The sequence below is a fragment of the Poecilia latipinna genome, unplaced genomic scaffold, assembly GCF_001443285.1.
Source record: "Poecilia latipinna isolate Pla-1442-1.1 unplaced genomic scaffold, P_latipinna-1.0 Scaffold99, whole genome shotgun sequence".
Lineage (NCBI taxonomy): Eukaryota > Metazoa > Chordata > Actinopteri > Cyprinodontiformes > Poeciliidae > Poecilia > Poecilia latipinna.
This window is the reverse complement of record NW_015112715.1, coordinates 462028-489501: the sequence shown is the minus strand read 5'-3', so window position 1 is coordinate 489501 and position 27474 is coordinate 462028. Positions and strand designations below refer to the sequence as shown.

At 39.4% G+C, this 27474-nt stretch overlaps 2 protein-coding genes and 1 long non-coding RNA gene across 3 annotated transcripts in view; 2 read left to right on the top strand and 1 right to left on the bottom strand.

The window, feature by feature from the left end:
• Nucleotides 1–7493: 7493 nt before the first annotated feature.
• LOC106943287 (ectonucleotide pyrophosphatase/phosphodiesterase family member 7) lies at nt 7494–13232 on the top strand. Its single transcript, XM_015026605.1, has 6 exons — nt 7494–7855; nt 8574–8719; nt 9361–9990; nt 11507–11750; nt 12239–12362; nt 12873–13232. Exons 1-6 carry the CDS (start codon nt 7621–7623, stop codon nt 12919–12921), a joined length of 1428 nt encoding a protein of 475 aa, XP_014882091.1. The 5' UTR covers nt 7494–7620; the 3' UTR covers nt 12922–13232.
• Nucleotides 13233–15195: 1963 nt separating this feature from the next.
• Nucleotides 15196–19068, top strand: cbx2 (chromobox homolog 2 (Drosophila Pc class)). Its single transcript, XM_015026818.1, has 5 exons — nt 15196–15331; nt 15447–15490; nt 16548–16613; nt 17437–17506; nt 17585–19068. The coding sequence occupies exons 1-5, from the start codon at nt 15260–15262 to the stop codon at nt 18911–18913; spliced, it is 1581 nt and encodes a 526-aa protein (XP_014882304.1). The 5' UTR covers nt 15196–15259; the 3' UTR covers nt 18914–19068.
• A 609-nt stretch (nt 19069–19677) lies between these two features.
• The window catches only part of LOC106943503 (uncharacterized), a 60578-nt gene continuing 52781 nt past the window's right edge, over nt 19678–27474 (bottom strand). The window contains exons 2-3 of the long non-coding RNA XR_001423932.1: nt 25919–26079; nt 19678–19711 (exon numbers count right to left, since the gene is read on the bottom strand). This is a non-coding gene — a long non-coding RNA (uncharacterized LOC106943503). The remainder of the gene's footprint in view (nt 19712–25918; nt 26080–27474) is intronic.

Below are 27474 nucleotides of genomic sequence, written 5' to 3'. Positions count from 1 at the left end.
ATTTTTCTCTGCAGAATCCTTCCTTAAACTTCATGAATCAAACCCAACATGAACCCTGAACTGAAAACAACCCTGCTGAACATTACATAACACCGTCTTTAATTTACTTGGAGAAAACTTCAGCTCTTTTTTTGTTTTGTTTAATGAACAAGCTTTTAGTGTACAAGATAAAGGAAGAATGTTTGGGTTAATTTGCATTTTATTGTGCGGCAGCTTGTTGAAGCAGCTGGCTTTGACAGCCTCTTTGTTTCTTGATGCCTCAGCTACTTTTGTCTGCAGCCCATTTAATTTTCGGACCCCTAATTAAGAACAATTAAAGACATTTTATAAGTTTCAAAGGCTTTTATCAGAAAATACATCAAATTTCTATGAAGATTCAATATTTCAAGCGTTCTTCATAACTTCTGTTGTTCTTTCTTGTCATGTTAGAGACAAAAACTTATCTAGGAATCGATTAATCGTGAATTGGAGTGTGCAAACTGAAACAACACACAATAATTAAGCCAAAACTACAAAATATATAACATTTTTTGCATTGAAGATAAAAAAAAACAAAAAAAACAAAAACATTTGTCTATACATATATTTTACCCCAAACAACTTTTTAAATTGATTAAAACAAAATACATTCAAATATCAGCCTCAGTCTGGTTTGATGTCAAACTTAGCAGAAAGAGCTTTTTAAATCTATCATTCATGTATCAACATGAAGATGTTTGTCCTCTCAGATGCTACAAAGCTCTCCTTTCAGCCGCAGTTTCAATGCTGCAGCTTTTCTCTGCAGCTAACTGTCTGAATCACAAGAAAACAATGATTATCACATCGTCTCATTGTTTGTACCAACCAGTCTGCTGAAGAGCTTGATGGAGTGATTTCAGCTGCAATCTCCCGCAGGTTCACCTGAGATGATGACACGTCCTCCCTGACATGAAGCTAGCAGATTATTTTTGGGCCAAAATGCAGACAGAAAACAAACTGAAGCTTGAAAATAATATTCGTGCCTCTTGCTCCACTTGTGTCGACAGCAGCAAATTGATTAAATCAGTGAATGTTAAGCATTTTGAACTTTATGAATCCAGTAACTGGTTCACTGGTTCCACTGTATCAGGGTGTCCAAAGTGCGGCACGGGGGCCATTTTTTGCCCATGAGCTGATTCTCTGAGGATCTCCAAGCCTTTTGTCATTTCTCTTTAGATTTAAAGTAAACAAACTACATCCATCCAGTGACTTTCACTCAAAAGCAGAGCTTCCTGCACCTAAATCTGTTTTTATTACTAAATAAAACAGATTTTATTAAACTTTACTAAACTGAGCAAGGTATTTTAAAATAAAGAGTCATCCAAACCCTGGTTCTATTGATGGGAATAGATAAATTATTTTGATTTCAAGCCCTATAGACTTGCAAACAGGATGATTTTCTTTTATTAAAGCCTAAACGTCTAAAACCCCTTTTTAACTTTTGGATCATTTTTTCACTTATAAGTGGATCTAGTATGTTTTCAAATATATTTAAAAAGTTACTTGTAAGTTAGTTTTGTCTTATTTCAAGTGTAGTAAGATATTTGCACTAAAAACTAGTCAGAAATACTTGGTAGGATTTTGTGTTTTGTGCAGTGAAGTGACCCATTATGGCCACAGAAAGCTTTATTTAATAACAGGTATCAGACCTTAAGAGTCTGAATCATCAGGATTCCTCACATAACACTGTCAGAGATAATTTTTCTGTCTAAAACAAACAAAGTTTCTTCATACAAAGAGAAAAACATTTATGTGAGTCTGATTGGTCTAGAGAGTCAGAATAACGAGAAGCAGGGAGGTAAAAGTACAGAGCAGCCATTTATGAACATTAGTTTTAGTTGATCATTGACCAGAAGTCTGATTATTTTCCAGTAACTCCAGGTCAAACTGAAGACGGAGCTCCATTGAACAGATAATAATTACATGCTAGGGTTGCAGCCTGTTGAAGGAAAGCTTGCTATAATATGGAAATATTTGTTGTCACTTTCCTGCCGCTCACTTTTAATAATGTATGTTTTGTGTGCTGCGCTGTGCACTTCAGATGGAAACGACTGCAGCCTCTCTATATGTTAATCTCACTGTTATCAAATCAATGTCAGCGCACATTACAGCAGCCGTATTCACTGTGAGGCTTTGTTCAGCCACAGACAGACGCTCAAGGTCAGCGTTGGTTTGACGAAGCGCTGACACGGCCATTCATGTTCGCCGTGCAAACCAGCAGCGACTTGAATGACAGGGATGGTTTTTATTTAAAGGATGGGGAATCTTCGGCTCTCTGTTGTCACCACATGTTTACAGTATGTAGGAACAGAGCTGACACCGGGAGCCACGCTGGGATGTCTGCAGGGATGAATGTGCAACAGGCGAGAAGAGTCCGGTCCCTATGGCAACATGGGGTCAGCAGAATCCATCACCTTTCACATTCAGGAGTGTCAAACTCATTTTCATCTTGGGCCAAATCAAAATCATGGATCTTTTTACAGCTGGAAACTAGAGATCAGGCTGAAATCTGACCTAAACATTCAGAGTCACATAAAGACAGTCACAAAGTCGACCTTCTGTCACCTGAAGAACATTTCCAGGATTAGACTAATGTCCCAACAAGATCTAGAGAAACTGATCCATGCATTTATCTTTAATCGCATTGATTACTGCAACAGGTCTGCCTAAAAAAATAAATCCTCCAGCTGCAGCTGATCCAGAACGCTGCTGCTGGAGTTCTGACTGAAACCAGGAAGACAGAGCAAATCACACCGAGAGAATAGACTTTAAAATACTGCAGTTAGTTTACAAATCACTAAACGGCTTGGTTACCGTACAAAAGTTAAATAACAAAAATCTGAAACTCAATATCTTACAACGCTAATACTGATCTGATACCGATACTGACTTGGTATCAATATTACTGAGATTTTACATCATCTAATTAGGATGCTGCTACTACCTAAACTGCATATCATTTACCTGCTTAATCATCTATCTATATAACTAGATTTATTTATTTATCTTGGTAATTATTTATGTTCATATATCTATTTATTTCTTTATCGGTGTACTTACTTACCTACTGACATATAAATTTGTTTGGGAAGCAGCTGAAATAAAACCAAACATTTGATCTTCATATATTCATTCTCCTTTTTTGGCTTCAATATTTTCTTATAAACTAGCAAAGAATTTCAAAAATACATTCCAGCCTCTTATATGAGCCACAAACTCAACCCAGTTTCTCCTGCTTTTCTTATTTCTGAATGCTGCCTGTTTTGACCTCGGTTTCATAAATAAATATATTTTCTTCATATTTTTGCAGCCCGGAGCAGTCAAAGTTTACTGGAGTAAAACAGCTTCATGATGGAGCTTGATAGAGGGAAGCTGCACATTTTATTCATTATCTGAAAGCTCATTTACTTTCACAGCATTGCATTGTTTTCATGCCGTCATTTGAAAAATTACTTCTAATTAACCAATATGACAATAATTGTTTCTCCTCTGTTCTTCCCATCTCTCCCCATATGTCCTTGTACTTGCTAAAGGTGGAGCAGTTGTTACCAATTAGTGTGAGTTAACACCCCAGCCAGATAAAAGGAACAAGAGACCATTGATCCGTGGAAATAATGCAAAAACCCATGAAGGAGTTTCTAAATTAAGAGCCTAAACACCACTGAAAAGTAATACTAACGTCTGACTTAAATATATGTTATCAACACCTGCCACGCAGTTCTTGATTTTGGGGTTATGATAGATTTATGGAAATCCAGAAAAAAATGGAATTCAGTTCTATGGTTGATCTGATTTTACTTTAGCTTTTATGTGAAAACAGCACAAAAGAAACAAGACCTGAATATGGTGGACAATTGTTATATTAAACGGTGAAGTTTGATTTAATGTCAGACCAAGAGAAAAATGTGTTTTTAACTTTTTATCAAATAAAATGCTAGAAACTGTAAATTTTCTACAATAAACATACAGAAAAAATCTATATTTTAGAAATGCTAACCATGTTAATCGCTAATTTAAGATTCTCGTCTCTGAATGAAATTTGGTGCGGTTCGAATGCTCCAGACCGCTCCAAAAGCAGGAAATGGACTACAGCACAGGGCATTCTGGGTAAATACAACCAAAACAAGCTAACGCTAGCAAAGACAAAAGAAAAATCCCCAACTGCTAAAATCTGATGCCGCTACGTTTTTTACTTTTTGTGAAAAATGAAGTCATGCTCAGTGTCTTCTTTATGTTGTTTCCTTCAGTGGTTCTTGGTGCAGCGCCACCACAGGTGAGGAGGGGAATTGCTTTTTCAAAGGGTTTGGTTGGTTTGACTCAGTGAAGTCTGAAGGAGAACTGCAGCAGGTGAAAATTTAACAAATGTTGCAGTTTTGTGAAAACAGTATTAGAGAACAACTGACCCAACAGTCATGTGTTTGTGCTGTGGGAGGAAGCTGGAAAACTCGGAGAGAACCCACGTATGAACAGGAAGAACATAAAACTCTATTCTGACAGCAAATTTATTATTATTATTATTATTATTATTATTATTATTATTATTATTATTATTATTATTATTATTATTATCATCATCATCAGTGTTCTGCCTGCTTTAACCATGTCATGTTTTCTCCACCATGTCAGCTGCTAAACGAACCGTTACACGCTCTTCCTCCCTGATTTCTGCGACATATTTCGGTTTGTGTGTACGATCCCACAGATGGTTCTGACTTTATTTCCCACCTTTTCATTGCACGCAGCCAAACAAGGTAGAAGCGCACAGTGGGTTTCTACAGCATGATGGCGATTAAGTATGTCGAACAGGCCTGTTAAAATGCTGCATTTGTAGCGGTTATTTACTGCACGTGCACTTCCAGTCGAGTTTCCCTGCGGTTTGGAGGTTTACACTTGGACCTGCATGCACATAATCTGATAAAAAGCCATTCATGCATTAAAAGTTTGTTTGCACACAATTCAAAACGCATCGATCACAGCACGCTGGCATGAACTTGATGGTCTACTTCCAGCCACACCGGGGAGCAGAGCAGCCTCCATTCAAACTCCAAAGTGAGCTGAATACAGATGCAGCCGAGGATTTGTTTTCATCCTGCAGAGGTGTGGTTGTGTTTATGTATTTTAAATTTGGATCTCACTTGTCTTTCATCAGCAATTCTGATTCAAGATTAGGCGTGTGGGAAAGTCTGCTGGTTTCTCAGGCGAATTGGAGAGTGAGGTGCAACCTGACAACATCCACCAGACTCCTCAGACTTTCAAATGTGGTTTATTTAAACTGCCTTTACTTCTGGAGAAAAAAAAGTTTTTTCTTTTGTTTGTTTTAAAAGCTTGATTTTAAACATTTTGGTGACATTTAGCTCCTTTGTGTAAAGATTAGAGTAAATCCTTGCATCCAGAAGGCATTAAAGATGAAAGACAGCAAACATTTTATTTCTAAAAATGCAGCTTCAGAGCTGCGTCTGGAGCAACTAAAAAGGCTTTAACAGGATTAGACAAAAACATATTTCCTTCGTATTCATCTTTTCATCTCCATTTGAAAGGTCTAATCTTCTAAGATTTATGTCATCAAATAGAAAATACTGTTCGGAGGCCGAGACAGTAAACTGTGTTTGCCCTCTTACAGATTTCTTCTTCTGCTTTCTCCTTCAAACTTTCCTAACAAGAAATGATTCTTCTAACTGCCCTGTTATGAACTTTAACCTTTGACCTGCTAACTGAGGTCTGTTTTGGGTTTTTGAAGCGATTCCTACCAATAGTTGCATTTCCACTGAACACATTGGCATTTTGAAATTAAATTTGCTTAACAGAAAAATGAACAATTAAAAAAAAAAAACATTTTAAACTTGAAAAAAGAACGATCAGCCAAAAAAAATATGTATTATTTTAAATTTGACCTGATGCTTTGCTTTGACTCTTTTAAGCGTGTTTGAGAAATCTGAGCTCATAATACAAACTAGGTCTCAGTCCATGTCTCCTAAGACCAGCTGTAAACGGCATAATGAGGAGCATTGTTGTGAAGACATGCTGAGGCAGAGCTTCTTAAAGAGACAGAGGCACAATTTCAAGGCATCAAATTGCAAAGTAAAGTTTAATATATACAAAGTTTTTAAAAGAATTGATAGTTACATGATTATGCTGTAAAATGAGATTTTGTGCCTGGGAAATACATATTACTGCCCCTTTAAATGTTTTCTACTTTGTCTTATGACAATATCAGATAAAAAGTCCTGATATTGTCATATCAGATTGATGGACAGAATCAGCTACCTCTCTGAAGTCGCTGCTGGTTTCCTTCCAGCTTGGCATTGTGATAATTTCCTTGATAGATGCAACTAAAGCCAGAAAGGTTTTTACATCTGCCTCAGTCCTTTCCTCTCCTTGACTGCAAGGCAATCAAGAGTAGATTTAGACACTTTGCTGAAATATGCAACAGTATGAGCAACGCAGAGTCCTAATTTATGCACTGCCTCTACACTCCACACTCTCGCAAACTGCAGCAGCTGAGGCTGTTTTTACCGGATGTTTGTGTGGGAAAGGTGTTCCTCAGCAGGGAGAGCTGAAGGCAAAAAAGAAGAAGAAAAATCACATTTTCTTGAAGGAGAAAATGTGAGAATCCCGCAGGAAATCCTGCGCAGGACTGAGCGGGTCAGATAAAGTTTGCTTGCCCCACAAGTTCTGAGTGAGTGTGTTTGATAAAGTTCTCATCGCAGAGATCTGAGCCTTCACGGGTCTCAGCAGTCCAAAACACTTCACCAAATCTTGCTGACAGTGGACGACGGGCGGATAGAGTTAATATGAGAAAGCTGTTGAATATGAATGAGGTAAATGAAAGCTGATGAATGTTATCCCTTATCTCCATAAAGATTAGACTATTCCCTTGAACTTCTGTCAAGGACGAACACAATAAAGAACAAATTTGAAGAGTTAGCTTGTCCGGCAACTTGATGGACATTGATAAGGTTACCTAAGAATGCGGTGATATTGAGAATACTGATATGATATGAAACATTTTCCAAAATAGTTTCGGTCCCGCTGCCTCTCAAGAATTCAAACAACATCCAGAGGTATTAAAACAAATAGGTCTATTAGGGATCTTTGCTTCCCGAGGGACCACTGCTACCTGATGACGAGATATATACTCTCATTCTCTTCATTTTCCTGATGTCAGATCAATCATGCGCCATCCCAACTCAAGGTGAAAGCCATCAAAGTGTCGTTTCCCCATTGTCGGAAATGCAGAGACACAGACGGGCAGAAAGGCGGCATCAACAACCGAGTTAGAGGAGAAACAGGCAACATGCCTGGAGAGATTAATCTGCTTTACTGCCAGTACTCAACACTCAAACGACTGGGAATGAAGGAGAGGGGGGGAACGAGGGATTCACAGTGAAAACAAGTCCCAGCCATAAAACCGCCTCATAAACCTCATCAGGCCCAATGCTGAAGGAGCTGAGATAAAGTCCATCTAATCAATACGATAAGATAAGTCGGGGAAACTTTGTTCAGAACTTGGGGCTTTCAGAGAACTGAAAAGAGGCGGGACTTCCTGTGAATCTAAGCCTCAGCTGAAGGTCGGGGTCAGTCCAGATCTGCGAGGAGTTCGTCATGCTGCGGGCTGCGAGTCTCTGTGTCCTCCTGGCCTGTTTGGTCCTCGGAGTCCCGGTGGCCAAAGAGAAGCAGAAGGTGCTGCTCATCTCCTTCGACGGCTTCCGATGGGACTACGACCGCGATGTGGATACGCCAAACCTGGACCAGATGGCCAAAGATGGAGTCAAGGCCCAGTATGTCACTCCTCCGTATCTCACCGTCACCAGTCCGACGCACTTCACCCTCCTGACAGGTAAAACACTTCGCTTTCTGCAACAACTGTGACCAGTGAAGCCCCTGACTTTAACCTGACTTTTCTGTTTGTAATTAGGGCAAAAGTTTTACAAAGTAAAATCACCTTACAGTAGAAAATGTTGGCAACACCATCAATTATTGGTCTTTAAACAGCCATACTTTTTGCATTCTCATTCTCATGCAAAGTACAAAGACAGAATTAAAAAACATTCTCTTTGGGATTAATAAGTATTTTTTAATTTGATTGAATTTCAGTGAAAGCTGACTTTGCTGCACCCTAATCAGTTTTCATTAACTTACTAAACTTGCCTAGAAAGACTGATCTAAATACTGATTTTATTGCTCAGAATTGGCTAAATTTATTTCTATTTGTTTCCAGTGGAAAGCTAAATTTATTATAATAAGTTAAAGCTCCCAAACCATTTCTAAGGGCTTTTTGTTTACATGCTTGGTTTGTTGTCGAGTTGGTAAAATAACCTGTTTTTGGCCCTCAAGTTGATTCGATAATTTTGGCCTACAGACAGATGCTTATATTTGGTTGATTGATAGAAAGGATGTCCTCTCTTTGTTAATTTGACTCCAATTAGCAGCTCCTACTCAAGAAATGTAACTTCTTAGAAATTAATCTCCAAACTTGGCTGTAGGACGTCGTCCAGCAGACGTTTGCGGCTGTGAATAATGAGTGCAAGTCGTCTGATGAAGGTTGTGTTCTGCAGGCCGCTACATTGAGAACCACGGTGTGATCCACAACATGTGGTTCAACACCGCCACGAGTGAGAAGAAGGGCTACTATCAGACTCAGTTTGTGAACGAGTGGTGGGACAACGGCACGCTGCCGATCTGGATCACAGCACAGCGACAGGTTTGAGACGCCATTAAACAAAACTCAGAAAGTTCTCCCAGTTTCACCTGCACATTCTTAAGGTTCAGCTGTCTGTGGAGGAAAATGTATTTAAATACAGATACAGGTTGGATTTCCTGACCCACCAGAGGCAGTTTTTATGCAAAATTAATCTTTTGCACATTTTCATACTTCCGTTTGGGTTTCTACTGCTTCTAAAAATGCACCTAACACACAGAAACACAGAGATGACTATTTTTTGGCAATAAGTTTATGTTTTTTGGTGTCTGGAAAAAGAGCCATTTCGAGGCTGGGCTTGGTTGGTGTTGATAGGCAACGGCACAGTTACCATAGAATGTGACTAAGAAGCAGGAAGTTTTTCAAATTACTAATTTTCAAGGCACCAAAAACATATGAACTTACTGTTAGAAAATGGTTGGGTAGGTTTTTTAAGCACTTGATTTGTTTTTAGAAGCATTAAGACCAAAATTGAAGTACAAAAACTGAATTTTCATAATACATCTCCTGTAAAAGTTCAGATTGAGACTGGGATGACTGGGATGGGCCTTTAGAACCAACTTTATGAGCTGATGTAATCTGTACCTACCTCTCAACTTTTCCATCAGACATGTCATATGCACTCTTTGTGTTTTACCTTGCAGGGCCTGAAAGCGGGCTCTCTTCACTTTCCCGGCACAGCTTCCAGCTACCAGGGAGAGTTTGCTACGGTGCGCGAAGTGGAGCCCAACTTCTACAACTACAGTAACGAGACCTCCTGGTATGAGAATACGGACAAGGTGATGAGCTGGTTCAGAGACCAGGATCTGGACTTTGTGTCTTTGTACTTCGGCGAACCAGACGTGACGGGCCATAAATACGGGCCTGACTCACCGGAACGCAGAGAGATGGTGAAGCAAGTGGACAGAGCCGTGGGCTACATCCGAAACTCAGCAGAAAAACATGGGCTGACCAAACAGCTGAACATCATCATGACCGCCGACCATGGCATGACCACCATCTTTCGTGGTCCAGATGTGGAAGAAATCGTCCTGTCCAAGATCCCGGGCTTTTCCTTCAGCGACGTGTCCTTCCAGCTGGTGGACTACGGCCCTTCTGGGATGCTGCTGCCCAAGCCCGGAAAGCTGGAGACCATTTACAACGCCCTGAAGGGGGCACACCCAAACCTGCACGTGTACAAGAAGGAGGAGATGCCGGAGCACCTTCACTTCTCAAACAACGACCGCATCCTGCCCATCGTTTTATGGACCGACCCCGGATTCGTCCTCAATGGGGTGCGTATGGTTCTGCTGTTATAATCAACTGAAAATGTAACAAATATTCCATCTTTGGTTCCCAATTGAACCGAGTCTACTGGACTATGAGGCCTGTAAACACCCTAATCATTCTGGGCTTCCTGAACCCCTGATCAGGAAGCAGTCTTCTCCATGCCATGCCACATTGATGCAATAATTCATGCAAAAAGAGCCCAGACAGAGCTCAGATGCTCTGCAGAACAGAGACAAACTTTTCAGTCGGTCCACATTTCTGCATAAAAATATTTGTTTTCTGGTCTGATGTAATTTTGGGCAACTACTATCAAAACCAACAGAAAGAGTGAAATGTTCTAAGAGTATCACTCTGTGTGAGATGATTTCCCAATTTACTGAACCTCACCTGAACCTGCAGCAGTAAAAACCCAGCTCTCATGTTTCAGCTTCTATCCGGCCTGACGTGCAACATGAAGGACAGTTTAAAGCTGAAGTGACAGCTTCTGTGACAGTTCTCTGCCCACAGCAAGTCCTATTGATTTACCCTTTAAAGGGTAAAATAAATTGCCATTTGTGCCAAATCCAGGATGCCCCATTTTAACCTGCTAGCATCTCAATAACAGCCCTGTTAATATATTAACAGCTGCCAGTAAAGTTGTGATTATGATCAGATTGATTTAGAGGCACATTTATGGCCTATAAGTGATAGGAGCACCATCATGTTCGCTCCAGGAACATTCTCCTGTCTTGACCTCCAGCGTAATTAAATTAGCCCCAGAATTTGCTCTCTGGAAGTTGTGAAACTGAGCTCTTTTCAATCAGAAACAGGAGTGAAATTTTAATCTTGGCACATTACAGTTTTAATCAAGTGCATTTGCACGGATAATCCAGGCCTGGCTGATGACACGCAGAGCTCTCGAATGCTCTGCGAAGCTTTTCATCCCTCGAAATTCAAAATTAGCATTTTCATTTGGCTCTGCACTCAACTCAGCTGAATGCTGTCGGTCCAAACTGTGAAGCGCCACATCGGGGCTGAAGGAGCAGAAAGGGCTGAGGATGTTTGAAGAAACAGAAGAGTCGGTGGAAGTGGGTTATCTGACGTCTCGGGATGCAAGCAGCAGCGATCAGGACATTAGCCGACTCTTTGTTCTCTCCTTCATGGCTCCCAGCCGATTTGAGTTGATCCCACAGAAAGATAAGCACATCAAAACTGTTATGCAATTACTTAGACAACTGGCTGTTCTACCTATTTTTTATGACGTATAGCCCTAATATAACACAATTAATTATTATGTGTTTGATGTTAAAAATAGAAGATAGATGAAAATAATCTGTTATTAAACAGGGTCATGAGTTGAGAGGCAGAAAAGGCGTCACAGCATGAAACCAAGTCGTTTTCTTAGCCAATACCTCCCTCTGCTGGAAGCAGGCCAGGTTGGGAAGTTCTTATTAAAGTGACTTTCTTAATGAAAGTTAAACTCTGATTGAACCTCCTAAAATGGGCCATGACTGTTACATCATCCGCCTCCTGTCTTTGCAGTATTTACCCGTTCAGTTCAACAAAGGAGAGCACGGCTTTGACAACCAGGAGATGGACATGAAGCCCTTCTTCAGGGCCGTGGGTCCGGCCTTCCACCAGAACCTGGAGGTGGGGCCCTTCGAGACGGTCAACATCTACCCGCTGATGTGCCACATTCTGGGCATCCAGCCCGAGGTCAACGACGGCCAGCTGAGCGTCACTCAGCACATGCTGGTGACCAGCAAACAGCCGACTCAACCTGAAGGTATGCTTCACTTTTCAGGTGTGGAAATATTTCATTTTTCTTCATTAGTTAACTTTGGGACTCAACTTTCAGGGCAATCAAAGGACAAGCCGCCAGGGGGCGATAGAGGGATCTCAGATAGATGGAGGGAAGAGAAAAAAATACAAAAAAGAAATACATTTTTAAAAATATTATAAAATGCAATCTGTTTTTCACTACAAAGTATTAATAATAAATAATATTACTCCAGTAAATTTTAAAATATGGTGTAATAAATTTAATCCTTAAATAACTTTTTCCCAAACATTATTGGAATAAATGAGAGAGAGTAAACGTAATGATTATTATTTATGTTAAACAATATGAGTAAAGTCGGTAAAGAATGAATCATTCTCTGTAAAAGACGCTATTTTAAAATGCCCTAATATCAAAGTGTCTGAAGAAACTTTAGAAATAATGCAGAAAAAGCCCTTAATTCAGTATAAAAATGTTTTTTCTTCTTCTTTCAGGTGAAACTCGGAACTTCTGGAAAAACGGTTTTATTGGACTGGCTGCAGTCGCTGGATTTCTTATCATAGTTTTCACTGTATTAACGACACGGAAAATCATCAAGAGCAAACGACAGAATAAAAAGTAAGGAAAACCGTCAGAGGTAACACTTTATTTGAAGGGGGTGAATAAGACTAAACACCTGTCATGAACATGAATAAGCCTTCATGAATATTTATGGCTGTTGTCATAAAGCGTCATTCGGTAAATTATGACACTTTTAATACAAAGTTGACATTATTCAAAATGTCTTTGTTATGACTTTACATTAACCAAGAAATCATTACTGATATAAATTTGTTATAAAAGTATTACTGATTGCACTTTAAAAAATAGGTAACTTTATGTTATTAAAGGTAAAGTTTAAACAGTAATGATTTCTTGGTTAATGTCAAGTTGTCATAACAAAGAAGCTTTATGACAACAGTCATAAATATTCATGAAGGCTTATTCATGTTCAAGACATGTGTTATGTCATGTTTATGAAAGTGTCATGACAGTCTTATTCACCACCCTTCAAATAAAGTGTTACCCAATCAGATTATATTTTTGTAAAATTAGGATTGTTTTTATGGCTCTGCATCTCTGTTACAGGTCGGACAGTTCGCCAGAAGAAGAGAAGTCAAAACAAACTTCACTATGATCATAACACAAAGAAAACGTATTTCCCCCATCATCTTGTATAGAGAAATATCTACCAAAGGTAAATTTGTCCATCATCCCATATCCTGCACAAATGAGCTTAAATTTACTGTGTTATGCATTTTTATTTTGGATAATAATGTAGCATTTTACCATGACAGATAACAAATTCTGAGTTTCATGCTGTGAAATAAAATTGTAATTAAATATCAGTTTTGTTCCAAAAGAAAAAAAAATCTGATGTTTCTGCTGCATAAACTAACAAGGATTATATTTATTTGGAGAGAATAAACAATATTTATATCAATGAGACTACGGTAGCTGCCTTGTGTCATATTTCCACAATCACGTTCTGATTTACCCGCCTGTCTCCGTTTTCACCAGTCAAGATGCATCAAGAAGGATAGCACTTCCTATTAACACTTTCAAAATTAAAGAAGTTTCACAAAAAAATCCATAAACTTCTCCAAACTCGTTACCCTAATTTATGTCACCTGTAGATATTATATTAGCCAACTCTAAATGTTTGTGCACATATTTGATAAGTTTGATGTTTTACATATTTAACACTGTTATTAATGCAGGGATATTTAATTTAAACTTTAAAATCAAATATAAAGCTAAATTAATGTTTTTCATTCATAAAGTTTGTTGATTTTTGGGTTCAACCACTCAGATTTATTTCAAAAACACTATATATCTCAAAGGGAAATTCTATTTTGTTGTAACTCACATCCTCCAAACTCACCGAGGATAATTATGCTGTGGGAAAGAAGGACCTCCAGTAGCAGTCCATCTTGCAACAAAGCTGAAGAGGCTTCTGACTGAAGACTTGCTGTATGTCACAACATGCTAACGGCTCAATTTCCAGACAGCAGAGATGATATTTCACAGCAGCACGCCCTGGATGAAACCATCAGTTGTTGGAAAGCTCTGCTAATCCACCTCATTTGCTTTTGCTGCTCCTTATTTAATATCTGTATCATTCTTATGATGACTGGAAAAGCTGTTTATCTTTCTGTTATTTTGACCTGGCCTTTATCCATGAAGCCTCCTTTTCAACTCCTCTGGGATTTAAGGCTCTAATTCAGGTATTATTTGAGCTTTTGAGACGCCAGTTAGCTGCACCCAGTTGTAAAAACAAAGCCTCGCTACCATGGTTACGCATCATAACTCAAAAAAGATGTCTAAACATGTAAGAACTCAACCAAAAAAGTTTAAAGTTTAAAAAGAACAAATCAGAAGTAAAGTAAAGTGCCATGCTCTAACTACTAGTGGCACAATAAACCCACATACGGGTTAAATTAGGATGCGTCACAGTTGGTGGTGGCACACATGCCCCCCCATGTCTTATGGATAAATGATTTTCCAGATGTCTCAGACAATCAGCTAAAAGATGTATCTGATCCATTCTGCAGCAGATTCCATTTCTTCCTGCAGAGTTTCTGTTTATTTGCCACTGAAATGTTTTCTTCACTATGAACTGTTAGAAACTTTTGAGCTTTTTGGAGCGTCTTGAACATCCTGAAACAATCTTCTGTGCAGCTCAACTTCTCACTTTGAAGTTATTCTAGTTACTAACCTCTCAGCAGCAAGTTCCTCACAGTCTGAAATTTCTGAAATTCCTGAAATTCCTTAGGAGTAAACCATCGTCAAGACAAGACAACTGCAACTGAACTGAAGATCTGCTCAGTAACGTTTTACACTAATAAAGTTCTTTGTAACTAATAGACAAACACCTGATCACACACAGCCGAGGCTACAAGGTTGGCAAAATATCATCTGTGTCAAAATATTAGTGACTGCGTTCTGTTTCTTGTGGACATTTATTTATTTATTTATTTATTTATTTATTTATTTATTTATTTCCTTCAGTTACCAATATTCAGTCTGCAATTTTTTCAGATTTATATGCTTAGTTCAACAATGTTTCTAAACACACACATATTTATCTATGTTTTCCCAATTAAGTAGTTTATGGAAAACTATCTAAACTATTGTTTCAGCTTCTTTTCTTTTGTTTGACTTTGTTTTATTAATGTTGTTTTTTGTATAAAATAATTTCATCCTCATCTTAATTTCACGTTTTTTGTGCCAGATTTTGTTACTTACAATAATAGATCTAGCCGCATCTTTTAAATTCTTCTGCTCTATTTGCCGATAAAAAAAAAGTCAGATTAAAATTAAATCTGACTAAAAAATAGTCATAAATAATTTTAGTCAAATTAAAAGCGACCAGCGCTTTTAATTTGAAGGCCTTTCTGCAAACATCCGGTGCTGTCCCATCGCCGCTCTGATTGGCTGCTGAGGAAGCCTCCGTTTTCGGGGTGAAGGCAATCATGGAGGAGCTGAGCGCCGTGGGAGAGCAGGTTTTTGATGCCGAGTGCATTTTGAACAAACGGCTCAGAAAGGTGGGGCTTCAGAAACTTCTTTTTCCTCCTCATTCCGCGGTTTTCCGTCCTTCCTCCGGCGGTTTCTCGCTAACCAAACCGCCGCTGTTGCCGTTTTTCTGCTCTCTTGTTTCAGGGAAAGTTGGAGTTTCTGGTGAAGTGGAGGGGATGGTCATCCAAGTAAGTGCTGCTCAGCCCGAACAATGAAAACAACAACAACGTGTCTGATGGGAGCCTGCTGCTTTCCTCCAGAACCGAACCCTTGCTCTTTTCATTCGGTCCAGAACCAGAAGAACACCCCAGACTTGTGTTTTGCTCCTGGGAACTGTTTCTACCTTTATCTGGAACCTCTATAGTTGCTTCTTTTGTTCAGAAATCCAGAATTTTCTTTGAAACTTGGTGCAAATTTGTCCCTGCATCATTAAACTCATTTTGTAGTTGGATTTCAGCTCATTCAGACGGTTAAAAATATTAACTTGGCTGCATTTTTAATAAGTTTTCTGCACATAAATAATCCAAATTTGCAATAGTTTGGAAAAAACAACAAATAATCCTACTTTATTAATCTTTATATTAGTTTTTGACAGAAAATGTGAGGTTTTATCCATGTTGCTGCTGCATCCCTGTAATCCTCCATCAGTTCACACTGTTGCCTGCCAGCTCCAAGGTTTTCTGTTGGAACCACATCCTTTGTGTGTGTTGGCAGAGGGTGGGGGTGGATTATTTTCCTCACTACTGATCAGAATAGGCTGTTCACTTCCACTGATGAAGAGAAAGCTTATTACAGATCAGATCAATCCTGTTTTGCATTTTTTTTTATTTTTCCAGCACTATAATCAAGTTGTTTAATGTATAATAAGGTTCAGAAAAGCAGTGGGGATCAGGGAGGGAGCCTGCAGGTGCTTTAAAAATTGATGCACCAAAGAAAAGGGCAGTTAGAGATTTAAATTGGCCTATTTCCACTTAATCTAATATGTAAATAAAAAAAACATCTCATTTAGTTTCTCTAAATTCACTAAAGCCAAGAACTGCCAACATTTTTTGTCTTCAAATATATCAAAACTGGATCATATTTAAAACTCTTTCTTGTTTATCCAGACATAAACAAGACAGCCACTCATTTCAGCAACATTTTTGTTGTTAATTATTTAGTTTGGCTTTAAAACCAACTTTCCTTATATTTCCCTCTGAGAAAATGACTCTTTAATCGTTGGATGTGATTTTCTATTTATTTCAGACACAACAGCTGGGAGCCACAGGAAAACATTCTGGATCCGAGACTGTTGGCGGCTTTCAATAAGAAGTGGGTATCCCTGGGTTTCCTGTGCAGTTTGTGGTGTTTTCACTCATTGGTTGATTTAATACATTTAGCAACATCACAGAATAACAAAAGTCAATTATTATTACAAGAAAAAATGAAAGAAAATCTTAAATGTAGTTTAAAAAGTAGACTAGTCCAGTTGAGAATCTTTGGGAGCAAAAAAAAAAAACTTTATTGCTGCTTTTTTTGTACTCGAGTCAGAATACAAGATATATTTTTAAATTATGAGGGAAAAAAGTTGGAATATTCCAAGACTTTAGTCATTTTAATAGAATAAAATGCATCTCAGCTTGGTTCTTTCTTCAAAGTGGATGCTAAAATGATAATTTTATGTAGTTGTAACTAAAGGAAAGCATTTCCTTATTTGTTAAATAGATTCCCAAATATACCTTCATAAGATGCTCAACATTCGCCATTTTAATTTTTGATTATTTTGTTTAGGAGTTCTCATAAAATTACCACTGTCATGCAACTTTATCTCGTTTTATGGCTATTTTCATGTAAGAAATAACCTGGCCCTAATATTCCGGTGTAGTGTATATGGATATTGAATTAAAGTTGCCCAAGGGCACGGCCTTGAGGATCCACGCATGTGAATTTTGTCCCGATTTAATGACACAGAAAGGTTCCTGAACCAGTTTGCCGCAGTAGTAGATGATCTCATAGCAGACTGCAAAGTTTTAATCAAGAAGTTAATTTGTCCATTAATAAACTTTGCCAGAATGCACAAGAGTCAGAAGTTACCAAAAGTAGCGTCACTTGCTGCTCGTTTTGTCCTCTCAATGCAAAATGTTTTTCCCATCAGAGAACAAGAAAAAGAGCTTCTGATGCTTAAAAGACGCAAACGACCCAGAGGACGACCCAGAAAGATCATAGTAAGTACCGACCACAGCAGAACCGTCTACTGTCTGGACCAACAATGGACCGCTAAACAATTCCTCTTAAAATTGTAGGAGAATATACCGGAACCCCAAAAGTCAAGCACCTCCTCATCCGCTTCATCCTCTTCGTCCTCTGACTCCTCATCCTCCTGCTCCTCTTCGTCTTCATCATCAGAAGATGAAGATGAGGGCGATGACAGCCGCGCCAAACAGGCGAGCCCGACCGTCAGGCCACGGGAGCTGCATCCCGTCCCTCAGAAGAAGGCGCAGATCGTCATGGCGAAGCAGGAGCCGCAGAGGAAGCGAAACAGGAAGCCCCTCCCTCCGGAGGCGAAGGAGTTCCAGCAGAACAAGGGTCCGCGCAAAGTCCTGAAGACCACCAAAGAGACAGATCTTCCAGGGGCGATCAAGAAGCCGGTTCATCCGGCGAGCTTCACCTTCATGGGTTTCCACCGCAGCTCAGCCAAAGATGCGGCGGCTGGTCCGTACAGGAGCCCGCTGACCCAGGGCGGGGCGGTCAAACCCGCCATCAGCTCGCCTGGATCTGGGAGATCTTCAGTCCAAACCGCGTCTCTGGCCTTGAGCAAATCCAACCAGAGCAGAAATGCAACCGAGGGGAAGCTGTCCATTGGGAACAGCGGAGGAAGTCTGGATCTGAAAACAGCTGCTTGTAAATCCAAAGGAGTAGCTGCTCTGAACGTGAATACCACCAAACATCCAGTTCAAGGAACCACTCAGCACACTCTGAGCCCACCCAGCGGCCCAAAGAAGCCCCAGTCCACCGGGTCCGCAATGCAGCGGGTAGCCGGTACTAAAGCAGGGGCTTCCCAGTCTTCTAAGAACACCTCCTCCAGTCAAGGCCATCAGCCCCTCAACCTTCAGAGCAAGCAGTCCCAAAGCGGCGACGCTCCTGGAAGCGGCACCACCGCGGCATCGGGTCTGAGAAGTCCAGTCATCCCTGCGAGAAAACCCACAGTGGCCCAAAATCTGGAGGCAAACGCCAATAAAAGTCCTGTTTCCTCTGGAAGACCGCCTGCCAGGAAACCGCAGGCTGGTGGAGACAAGCTGAGAGAGATGAAGGAATTCCAGAAGGTCCAAGGCCGGTTGGACAAGTCCTGCTCCGAGATCCAGAACCCGCCGGCAAGAACGGCCACTAAAGGCAGCAAGAAAGCCAAAATGACCGACATGAGCACTGGCGAAGAGGAGAGCAGCTCGGACTCGGACCACGACTCTTCGTATGCTGGACAGGGTCACCCAGTGGCGGGCCAGAACCAGGACTGGAAGCCCACGCGCAGCCTGATCGAACACGTGTTTGTGACCGACGTCACGGCGAACCTGGTCACCGTCACGGTGAAAGAGTCGCCAACCAGCGTGGGCTTCTTCAGCATTCGCAACTACTGACAGTCGACCTGGGCGGGTCTGCAGGGTTCACTAGTTCCTCTCATAGTAGTCGAGACATATTTTAGATAAAAACAATAATAATAGAGTCAGTTATTGATTGTAATTATTTATTTTGTCATATGTATTAAAGTGCATTTTGGACGCAGAGAAATAAACGTTTGTCTTCGTTTGTTGTGTTACAAGAGAGAAACAACCTGCTGGTCGTATTGAGCTACAGGGTCATGTGATCATTAGTCCCAGCCTTAAAGGGACGGTTCGCTTTAGTTTCATTTTAATGTTAAATTCAGAGGTTATTAGCAGTAGTATTTGAATTGGTATCAAGTTTCAGGTAGATTTAGCCAATCGGAACAAGGCTGAGCCAAAATGTTAGAGTCCAATTTTAAAACTCTGACCAGCACAAAGAAACTCAGAAAGCTGGATTATTGTTATATACCAGTACATCAAGCTAAATATTTAGCTTTGAGATTAGTAAAATAGCTCAGTGTTTAGCTGAACCAAATATTTAGTTAGCAAATTAACTGTTTAGCTCATTTAGTTCAGTTTTATTATAAATGTGATCAGAATGTTTCAATCAGAAATAATTAGCAGTGGTCATAAACAGGAGTGAGATTATTTTCATTATTTCAAATCCATCTTTCCTGAGGCAGTTTTAGTCAACATCAACTCTTAAATGTGAATGTTTTGTAACTTATCCGTTTTTGTTTCTGCAGTCAGACGTATCTTCAGCTCTGTAATCCATCACTGTTGCCTCAGCACAGCTCTGACTGGGCTGAACCGTTTGCAGCATCACCACAGGTTCTGTTAACATGCAGGAAGTCAGATACAGTATCTGTGTTCACAGAGTCTCTGACTGGAGGACGTCTGCACCTCTGTCCTTTTCTGCAGAGTTTTAACATGCAGACGGGATAATGAGCAGAAAAACATGTTGAAATTTGAATTTGAGAAAAAAAATGCATTTTTTCAAATGTTTATAAAAACAGTTTAAGACAGCAGTATAAGATGTCCTGTACGGTAACCAGCTGCGTTTCCATTACAAAAATATTCTGCTAATGTTGAAAAAACACACTTTGTGTGAATAAGTTCGTTCACATGATACGTCATTGCCATCATCCTGCTACTTCCTGTCGTCTTCCACCTCTTTTCCTTCAGTAGTAACATCCGGTTGATCACAGTGTGTGATGTAAAAAAAAGTGTTTCCATTGCAGTTTTGCGAAATACACTAATTTTGATACAACTGATTAGGTTGTATTAGTTTCAAAAGTTAAGAAGTCCAACTTTTTAGATTAATCTAAATATTCGATTTTTTTTTAGAAAATGTTTGACGTTTCAAACTCAGAAATTTTCTTATTTTTCTAGAAAATTTTTGGTGGAAATTTACTTTGTTTTCGGTGCATCTCTAGTTCTAAAACGGTTCTAGTTTTATTCCACCCTGATGCAGGTGTTTCAGGCCAGAGGGAGGAAAACAGAATCTGGGTCTTTAGGGTCTTTATCTGATGTAAAGGGAAAGAAACGGCAGCCATGTGCGCCGCTTTCTGCTCCCGGGGGAGGAGTTCAGCAACAAAGCAGCGACTCAACTCGCCTGCAGACTGAGCCGTTCTTTTACCCTAAAGATAGCTGCGGTTTCAGGTAGCTGAATGCAGGGAGGACCCCAGAGCATTGCATGGAGCCGAAACCTGTTTGATTTTCTTATTTGTACTCCGGTGACATGAGGGAGGCGGGTCCTGCTGGGAGAAACAAATGTTGCACGCCTGATTGAAAGCATTTGAATGGTTTAGTTCTGCTTTATTCTTTCATTTAGAGCAAAGCTATGATGTTATTCCACCAGCTGGGAGGCTGACGCAACTCGCTTTTTTACTTTTCTGGCATCTACTTTTTTACAGATATTAACATTAAGCCATGAACTGCCACATGTCCATCTAGATGGGGTTCGTTTTCTGTTTGTGACCTATTTATTTTACCATCAAGCCTTGTGAAACTTGACTAATAAACAGAACAAATGACCTCAGTGTTTGTTTGTTTTCATTCACAAGGAGATTATTTTCTTCAATTAAATGTTTTTTTTGGGGGTTTTTTTTAGCAGTTTGAGAGAGAATGCCTCTTCCTGCCTGGAGATTATTGCACTTCTTCCTAGAAAGGAAGAAAGATTTTTCTAGAAGCCATATTCCAGAATAGAAACCTGTGTGTGTGTGTGTGTGTGTGTGTGTGTGTGTGTGTGTGTGTGTGTGTGTGTGTGTGTGTGTGTGTGTATCCATATATATCCAAATACATATTTATATATTCCGATCAATGTGGAATTAATTGGCTCCATATAGAAATGCCCTGAAAGCATCTTTTCAAGTGTCTGCCAAAAACTACAGTAATATTGAATAAATATGAATATCTGATGAGGCTCATTTGTCAGATTAAAAGTAACATTTCAAAACGTTTAACCATTTTTTATGAGATCCATATTTGGATTATTTTTTATTGTTTTGATATTAAATGCCATGTTTTCTTTAGCTGTAATCAAGAAATAATAATGAATAAATAAAAGTAATCTAAACTTTTATGTGACCAGGTGATGTACATGGAGACTCTTTACTGATGAATACAGTTTAATGAGAACGGTTTTTACTTTCTTATGTATTTGAGTAAATATCCATCAACATTTACTGAAAATCTGAACTTTTCTTCAATTTATGAAGAAATAGTAAACAAAATCTTATTGTTGCTAAGAGTACACTGCAAAAACGGAAATCTTAGTAAGATTAAATATCTTAAATTAAGGAGATTTTTCTTGTTTTCTTTCTGACAAGATATTTTTTCTCACCAAGAGGGGTTTATGCTAGAATATTTTTCTTATTTTAAGTGTTTTTGTACTTAATTATCTCAGTAAGATATAAAAGCTTGATATTAAGAAAATATTACTTATAATAATTTTTAATTATTTTAATTATTCTTATTTTAAGAAAATTATACCCTATTTTTGTACTTTTTTTTCTTGTTTTTGAAAGGGGACTTTTTACAGTGTAGACAAGAATTTCACTAATTCAACTTCAAAAAGTGTAAAAACTGATAAAGGTAAGTTCATCAGTCAGCTTCATATAAATCCAATATTTAATTGTTCATTAAACCGCCACTAGATGGCGCCCTTACACTTGATGCTACAGACAGAAAAAAGTTTTTATACACAATTTAGATGTTACACTGTAGTGCTTCCCTACAAAATAAGATACAATAATTTCACTGAGAACAGTGTAAAGGAACACTCTCTCTCTCTCTCTCTCTCTCTCTCTCTCTCTCTCTCTCTCTCAGAATAAATGTAGATTTGAACATTTATGATTCTCCAGACAGCCTCTTTTTCTTTCCTTCAGGTCTTCATGTGATTTGACTGTGCAGTTTCCAACCGATCACCATAGAAGTGACCACAGAGTAAATATTGGTCATCTAATTTAAATCATTTATAATCAACCTGTTGAACAAGTTAAAAATCTTTAAGCTACAAGTTTTAAGACCAGTTTCTATCCTTCCTGAGCTGCAAACTGCTGCCGCCACAAAAAGTCAAAACGTCTGCATGCCGCCAGAAAACACACCTGGCAAAGCAAAATAAATGACCATTGATTTAAAATCAGATATTTTTCTGTTCTTACCTTCATCAGTGGAGCGTTCTGCTGCTGATTATAGCAGCTGGTTTTCTCCGTTTTCAAACTGTCCAGTTGGTAAAATAACCTCCTTGTCCTTAGATGTTTAGGCTAAAAGTCGAGCTACTTCACTGTGTGAACAAAATGTTCAATTTATTCCAAAGACCAAAACAGAGCCAAAGTGTTTTAGCTGCTCTCATGTATTTAGTCTACTTCATTCATGACCTCTGACCTTTTTTAACGTTTTGGGTCCAAAATGGTGACTTTAGTTACAGAAATATAAAGTTGTCTCATCAGCGTACATGTTACACATCTTCTACTATCTCACAAGTTCAGTCGAATCTCCTCTGACAAATTCAACTAATTAGAATAATATGAAAAAATAATTTATTTCAGGAACTTTGTCACTAAGTGAAACACATTATATAGATTCATTTGACAGCCTTATTTTCTGTTAACTTTATTTATTTTCCATTTACAAGTAATGAAAACTTAACATATAAAATTAGAACATTAAAACATAAAAATCTTTAATATCTTCTTAAAGATTATTTTTAAGAAGTGTTTTTAATCCAACATGCCTCACCTATTTATAATAAAATTTTCTGAAAATGGCGATATATATATGGCAAACAGTAAACCGTAATAATCTGTGCTACTGGGATCATAAGTGGCCAGAGAACAGAGCCTTGAGGAACCTCACATCTGATTTTTGTTTAGCTCAGTTTGATACAAACAGTTTCCCAATCGATCAATGTGTTGTGATCAGTTGTATCAAAGGCTGGATCAGCTTCCAGTAACACCAAACGAGTCAGCATTAAAACGTTTCTAAAAGATTTTGGGGCATTATTTGGCGAAAAAGAATGAGGCTGAATTAAATATAATGACAGAGTTTGGCTTTTGAGCATTAACTACAGGGTTTTGTCAACAGACGGTGTTAAAATGTTGGTCATGACTAAGTTGAACTTTCCCTCCACACAGACAAAATGATAGGAATGTCATCGATAATCTGGAATAACAGAAGGGCAGATTAGTCCTGCATTGTTTCCTGCTTGGCTCCGGAGGAAACCGAGCAGCACCTTTCAGGCCACAGACGCCCCTTTCCCTCTTTCACCACCGCAGTATTTACACAATCCTAACAACACTGTCACACAGCCTGAGGACCTGACAGAAGTTATCATTACACAAAGCGCTCTGTTCCATAATTTATAGAGATCCCTGTCCCAGTCATGTGCAGCTCTCCCGAAATAAATTCAAGTAAACACTTACGCGACAAAGAGGCACTCACAGTGGCCTGGTATGCATAAACAGTATGAACAGTGTGACAGTGTAATACACTCCTGATCCCCCAAACCCAACACACACACACACACACACACACACACACACACACACACAGACACACAGACAGACAGACAGACAGACAGACAGACAGACAGACGAAGGTCAACGGGCCTCAGAGGTTAGAAATGACCCTAAAACTGAACCTCATCGATGCACCTGGGTGAATAAACCAGACAAATCCATCTTCAGTCATACCAAAGCAAATCTAAAACGTGTTATTCTGCAGATTTCTTCATCAGGAGAAACTTTTTTTTTTAGTTTTATTTTCCTTCTGGAACGTCTTTTTGTTTGACATCAGACTCCTGGAGATGGTGATACATTAATAAGAAGGATGAGAAAACAGCCAAATACATCAACATGAAGGCAGTTTGATCTGATGACAGGCAGTCAGGTCGAAAAGAAAGTACACCCCGGTCAGAGCCAGGATGATACCAAGCTCTACAAACTGACCTGGGGAATACATGAGGTTCCACTGTGTCGGGATTTTAATACATAGATATGTAGAGAGTTATAAAGAAAGAGAGACAGAAATAGACAGAGAGAGATAAAGAGAAAAAGACAGAATTAGAGAGAGGTAGAGGAAGACAAAGCCAGAGATAGAAAGAAACAGACACAGAAACATATATAGAGAAATTTACAGAAAGCACTTAGTTAAGTTAAGATGTGGACTTTGAATAGGCCATTAATTCATTTCTTTGTTTCAGATTAGCTGCTTTGTTTGGAGTAACTGAAGATGCAGTTTGGACTGAACTCCTGCAGTTGTACAGATGGACTCAGACTGCAGTTTGTAGTCAACTCCATGACCGAGTTGTCCACGTGGCTGTAAAACCAGCCCACAGCATGACTCCTCCGCCACTGTGCTTCCATTCCTCCCGAAGCTGTTCTTCATTCACATGGAGCTTTGTGAACCTGATCAGTTTTAACTCTTCCAGATGAGATCATTTCTAATTGTTCCGTCATTAGCTTGAATGTTTACCACATTAACAGTCTAGGATAGCGGTTCTCAACGTGGGCGGTACCGCCCCCCAGGGGGCGTTCAGAGGACGGCAGGGGAAGCTGGTGGAAATTTTTACAAAAGGTGGGATTCCTTTGGGGGGCGTATTTAAAATCCCACTGTTTACCTTTACAGTGTAAAGATAAACTTTACACTGTAAAGTTTATCTTTACACTCTGATTGGCTGCTGTTGGCCTACCGATTTTAAGTTGAATGTTCATTACATTTTTCGTAGAGACCTGTGAAAATTTCTATTCCCATTGCTTTTTTGTTCTTTGTGAAATTATTTTTGATGATAAATACAGAAACAAGCATAAAAATCAAAACATCTACAATAGTGCTAGTAATATTAATAATAAAATAATAGTCAGTGCAAAGTAGCCTACAAATTCTTTAGTGGGGGGCGGTGAGGGACCTGGATAAGGGCTGGGGGGGCGCTGGCCCCAAACAGGTTGAGAAACACTGGTCTATGAGGAGCTTCTGAGGAGTTTTATCATTTTTCTCAGCGTTTTGAAAATGACCTCATAACCCTTCCCAGATTGATGGGCAGCAACAGTTGCTCCTCCATTGGTGACGTCTTTCTGTCTTTGCATCAAACTGTCCAAACTTACTGGACTTCCAGATGATTTTTAGCAGCAGACTCGACCTTTCCCCTCTAAATACTGCAGAAGTAGGGAGGATGACGTTTGTTTTCCAGATTCTGCTCGATAATTATGGTGTTATGTTAAAATAATGTGAAAAATAATATCACTGCACCTTTATCTCGTTTGTCTGACTCCTTCCTCTTCCAATCACTGTAACCAAACTGTTTGGTTTCAAACAGCAGAAATAGTTGCTATTCGATTTCAAAGGGAATGTTTGGAAACCCGACCCGGCCCTCCAGCGAACATACCTTACACCCGCGTCTCCCTCACCCTCCTTCTAAATCACTCCACTGGAGCAGAGTAAACAAACTCCAGTTTGCTCTCTGATATTGAGAGGTTCAGACAAGCGGCAGTCCTCCGCTATGACAACACGGCCTCAGACAGACGATGTCATCCATCTTACCTCACTCTCCATCCATCACCGCGCCGGAGTCGACATGTCTGACAGTCCCACTCTCACTTTTCTCACTGGCACGGGTGTCCACATCTGTCACTTTTTCCCCCCAGATTTCTTTTATTACGCCAGACGGACTCCGCCTCCTTCGCACCGAAATGCGCCGACACCTGAAGGACAACCAGGCAGAGAGAGGACTTATTGATTGGTCACGGTGTCTGATGTCATCCAGGCGCAGGAGCCGTTTCCTGCCATCGTTGAACTACCTGGAAAACTGAACGAGAGTCAAACTTTCACGCTTGTATCACCTTCTGAGGAGCTCTAGTCACATTTGACACAAATCGTCCAGATTGTACCATGAAGCAAAGGTTTTCTGAAAGTGTTTCAGAAAACTGGAAGTAAACGCTTCCTTTAAAGGTTTATTTTTAAAAGTCTGAATAAGCTAATAAGTGACTTTTGGGATCTCAGCTTCAGTCAGTCCAGATTTCATAGATTTAGATGTTTTGTAGCAAACACACTAAACCAAGACAGTAAACTATCGTCTGTTCTGGCTGAATGCTTTGAAATGATGATCAACAGTGTGAGGAAATTAAAAAATAAAGTCTACAAACATTATTTGATGTAGAAGTTTGCAGGCCTTTTCTTGAAACACCTTATTCAGATTCAGCATTCAGTCTTTTCATTGGTTGGAGAGCATCAGCCATCTTTATTCAGGTGATTCAACAAAATGTCAAATTTAGTTCTGGGCTTTAAAAAGGCCAATAAAACTTCAGATTCCCTCTATTGTTTCAATACATTCTCAGTAAATTTACATTAAATTTTCCCTGGAAAAGAAGCTGCTAACAAATGACACCAAATCCTTCAAGCTTTGTAGGAATAATAAAAACACGTATCAAGAATATAAAACATTTTCTGTCTTGGACGAAATCAAATTGGCATTTATATGAAAGAAAACCCAGCAGGTTATCAGCATTTGCTTGTTCTAAATCCGATTTTTACCTGTAAATTCTCACATAAACAGGAAAAGAAAGAGTCAACAGTGTGAGGAGTTATTGAACAAAGCAGCTTCTGACATGAAAGCCATTTTCTCTCCCACCGAGGAGTTTCTTTTCACACCCACGGGGCAGGAATCAGGACGTTTCTGCCTCTGCTGTGAAGCTGTGGTAACAAAGTCAAACTGTATCTTCCAGACTTAGGGGGCCAGCGGGAAGTTTGGCCTTCTGATCCTCGTATAATCTGCCCTGGGGAAGACACAGCTCCTCTCCTTACCTCCATCAAAGGCGCCAAGCCTCGACTTTCAGCCTCACATCCTGATCTGATTGAGGTGGAGAGAAAATATTGACTAATTCACCAGACAAAGCAGAGTCAATATTTGGAGCCGTTTCCATGATGCTCGATGGGATAAAACCGGGAATGTGACCCAAACTGCTCTATTTGCATCTTAATAGCAGGAAGAAAGACAAAAGTCAACTTTATTTACATTATTCTAACGCTGAGCTTCCACAAAAGCTTGATTATTTTCTCCAGAGTCTGGAGAGCTTTACTCAACCCACGGAAAAGTCCCG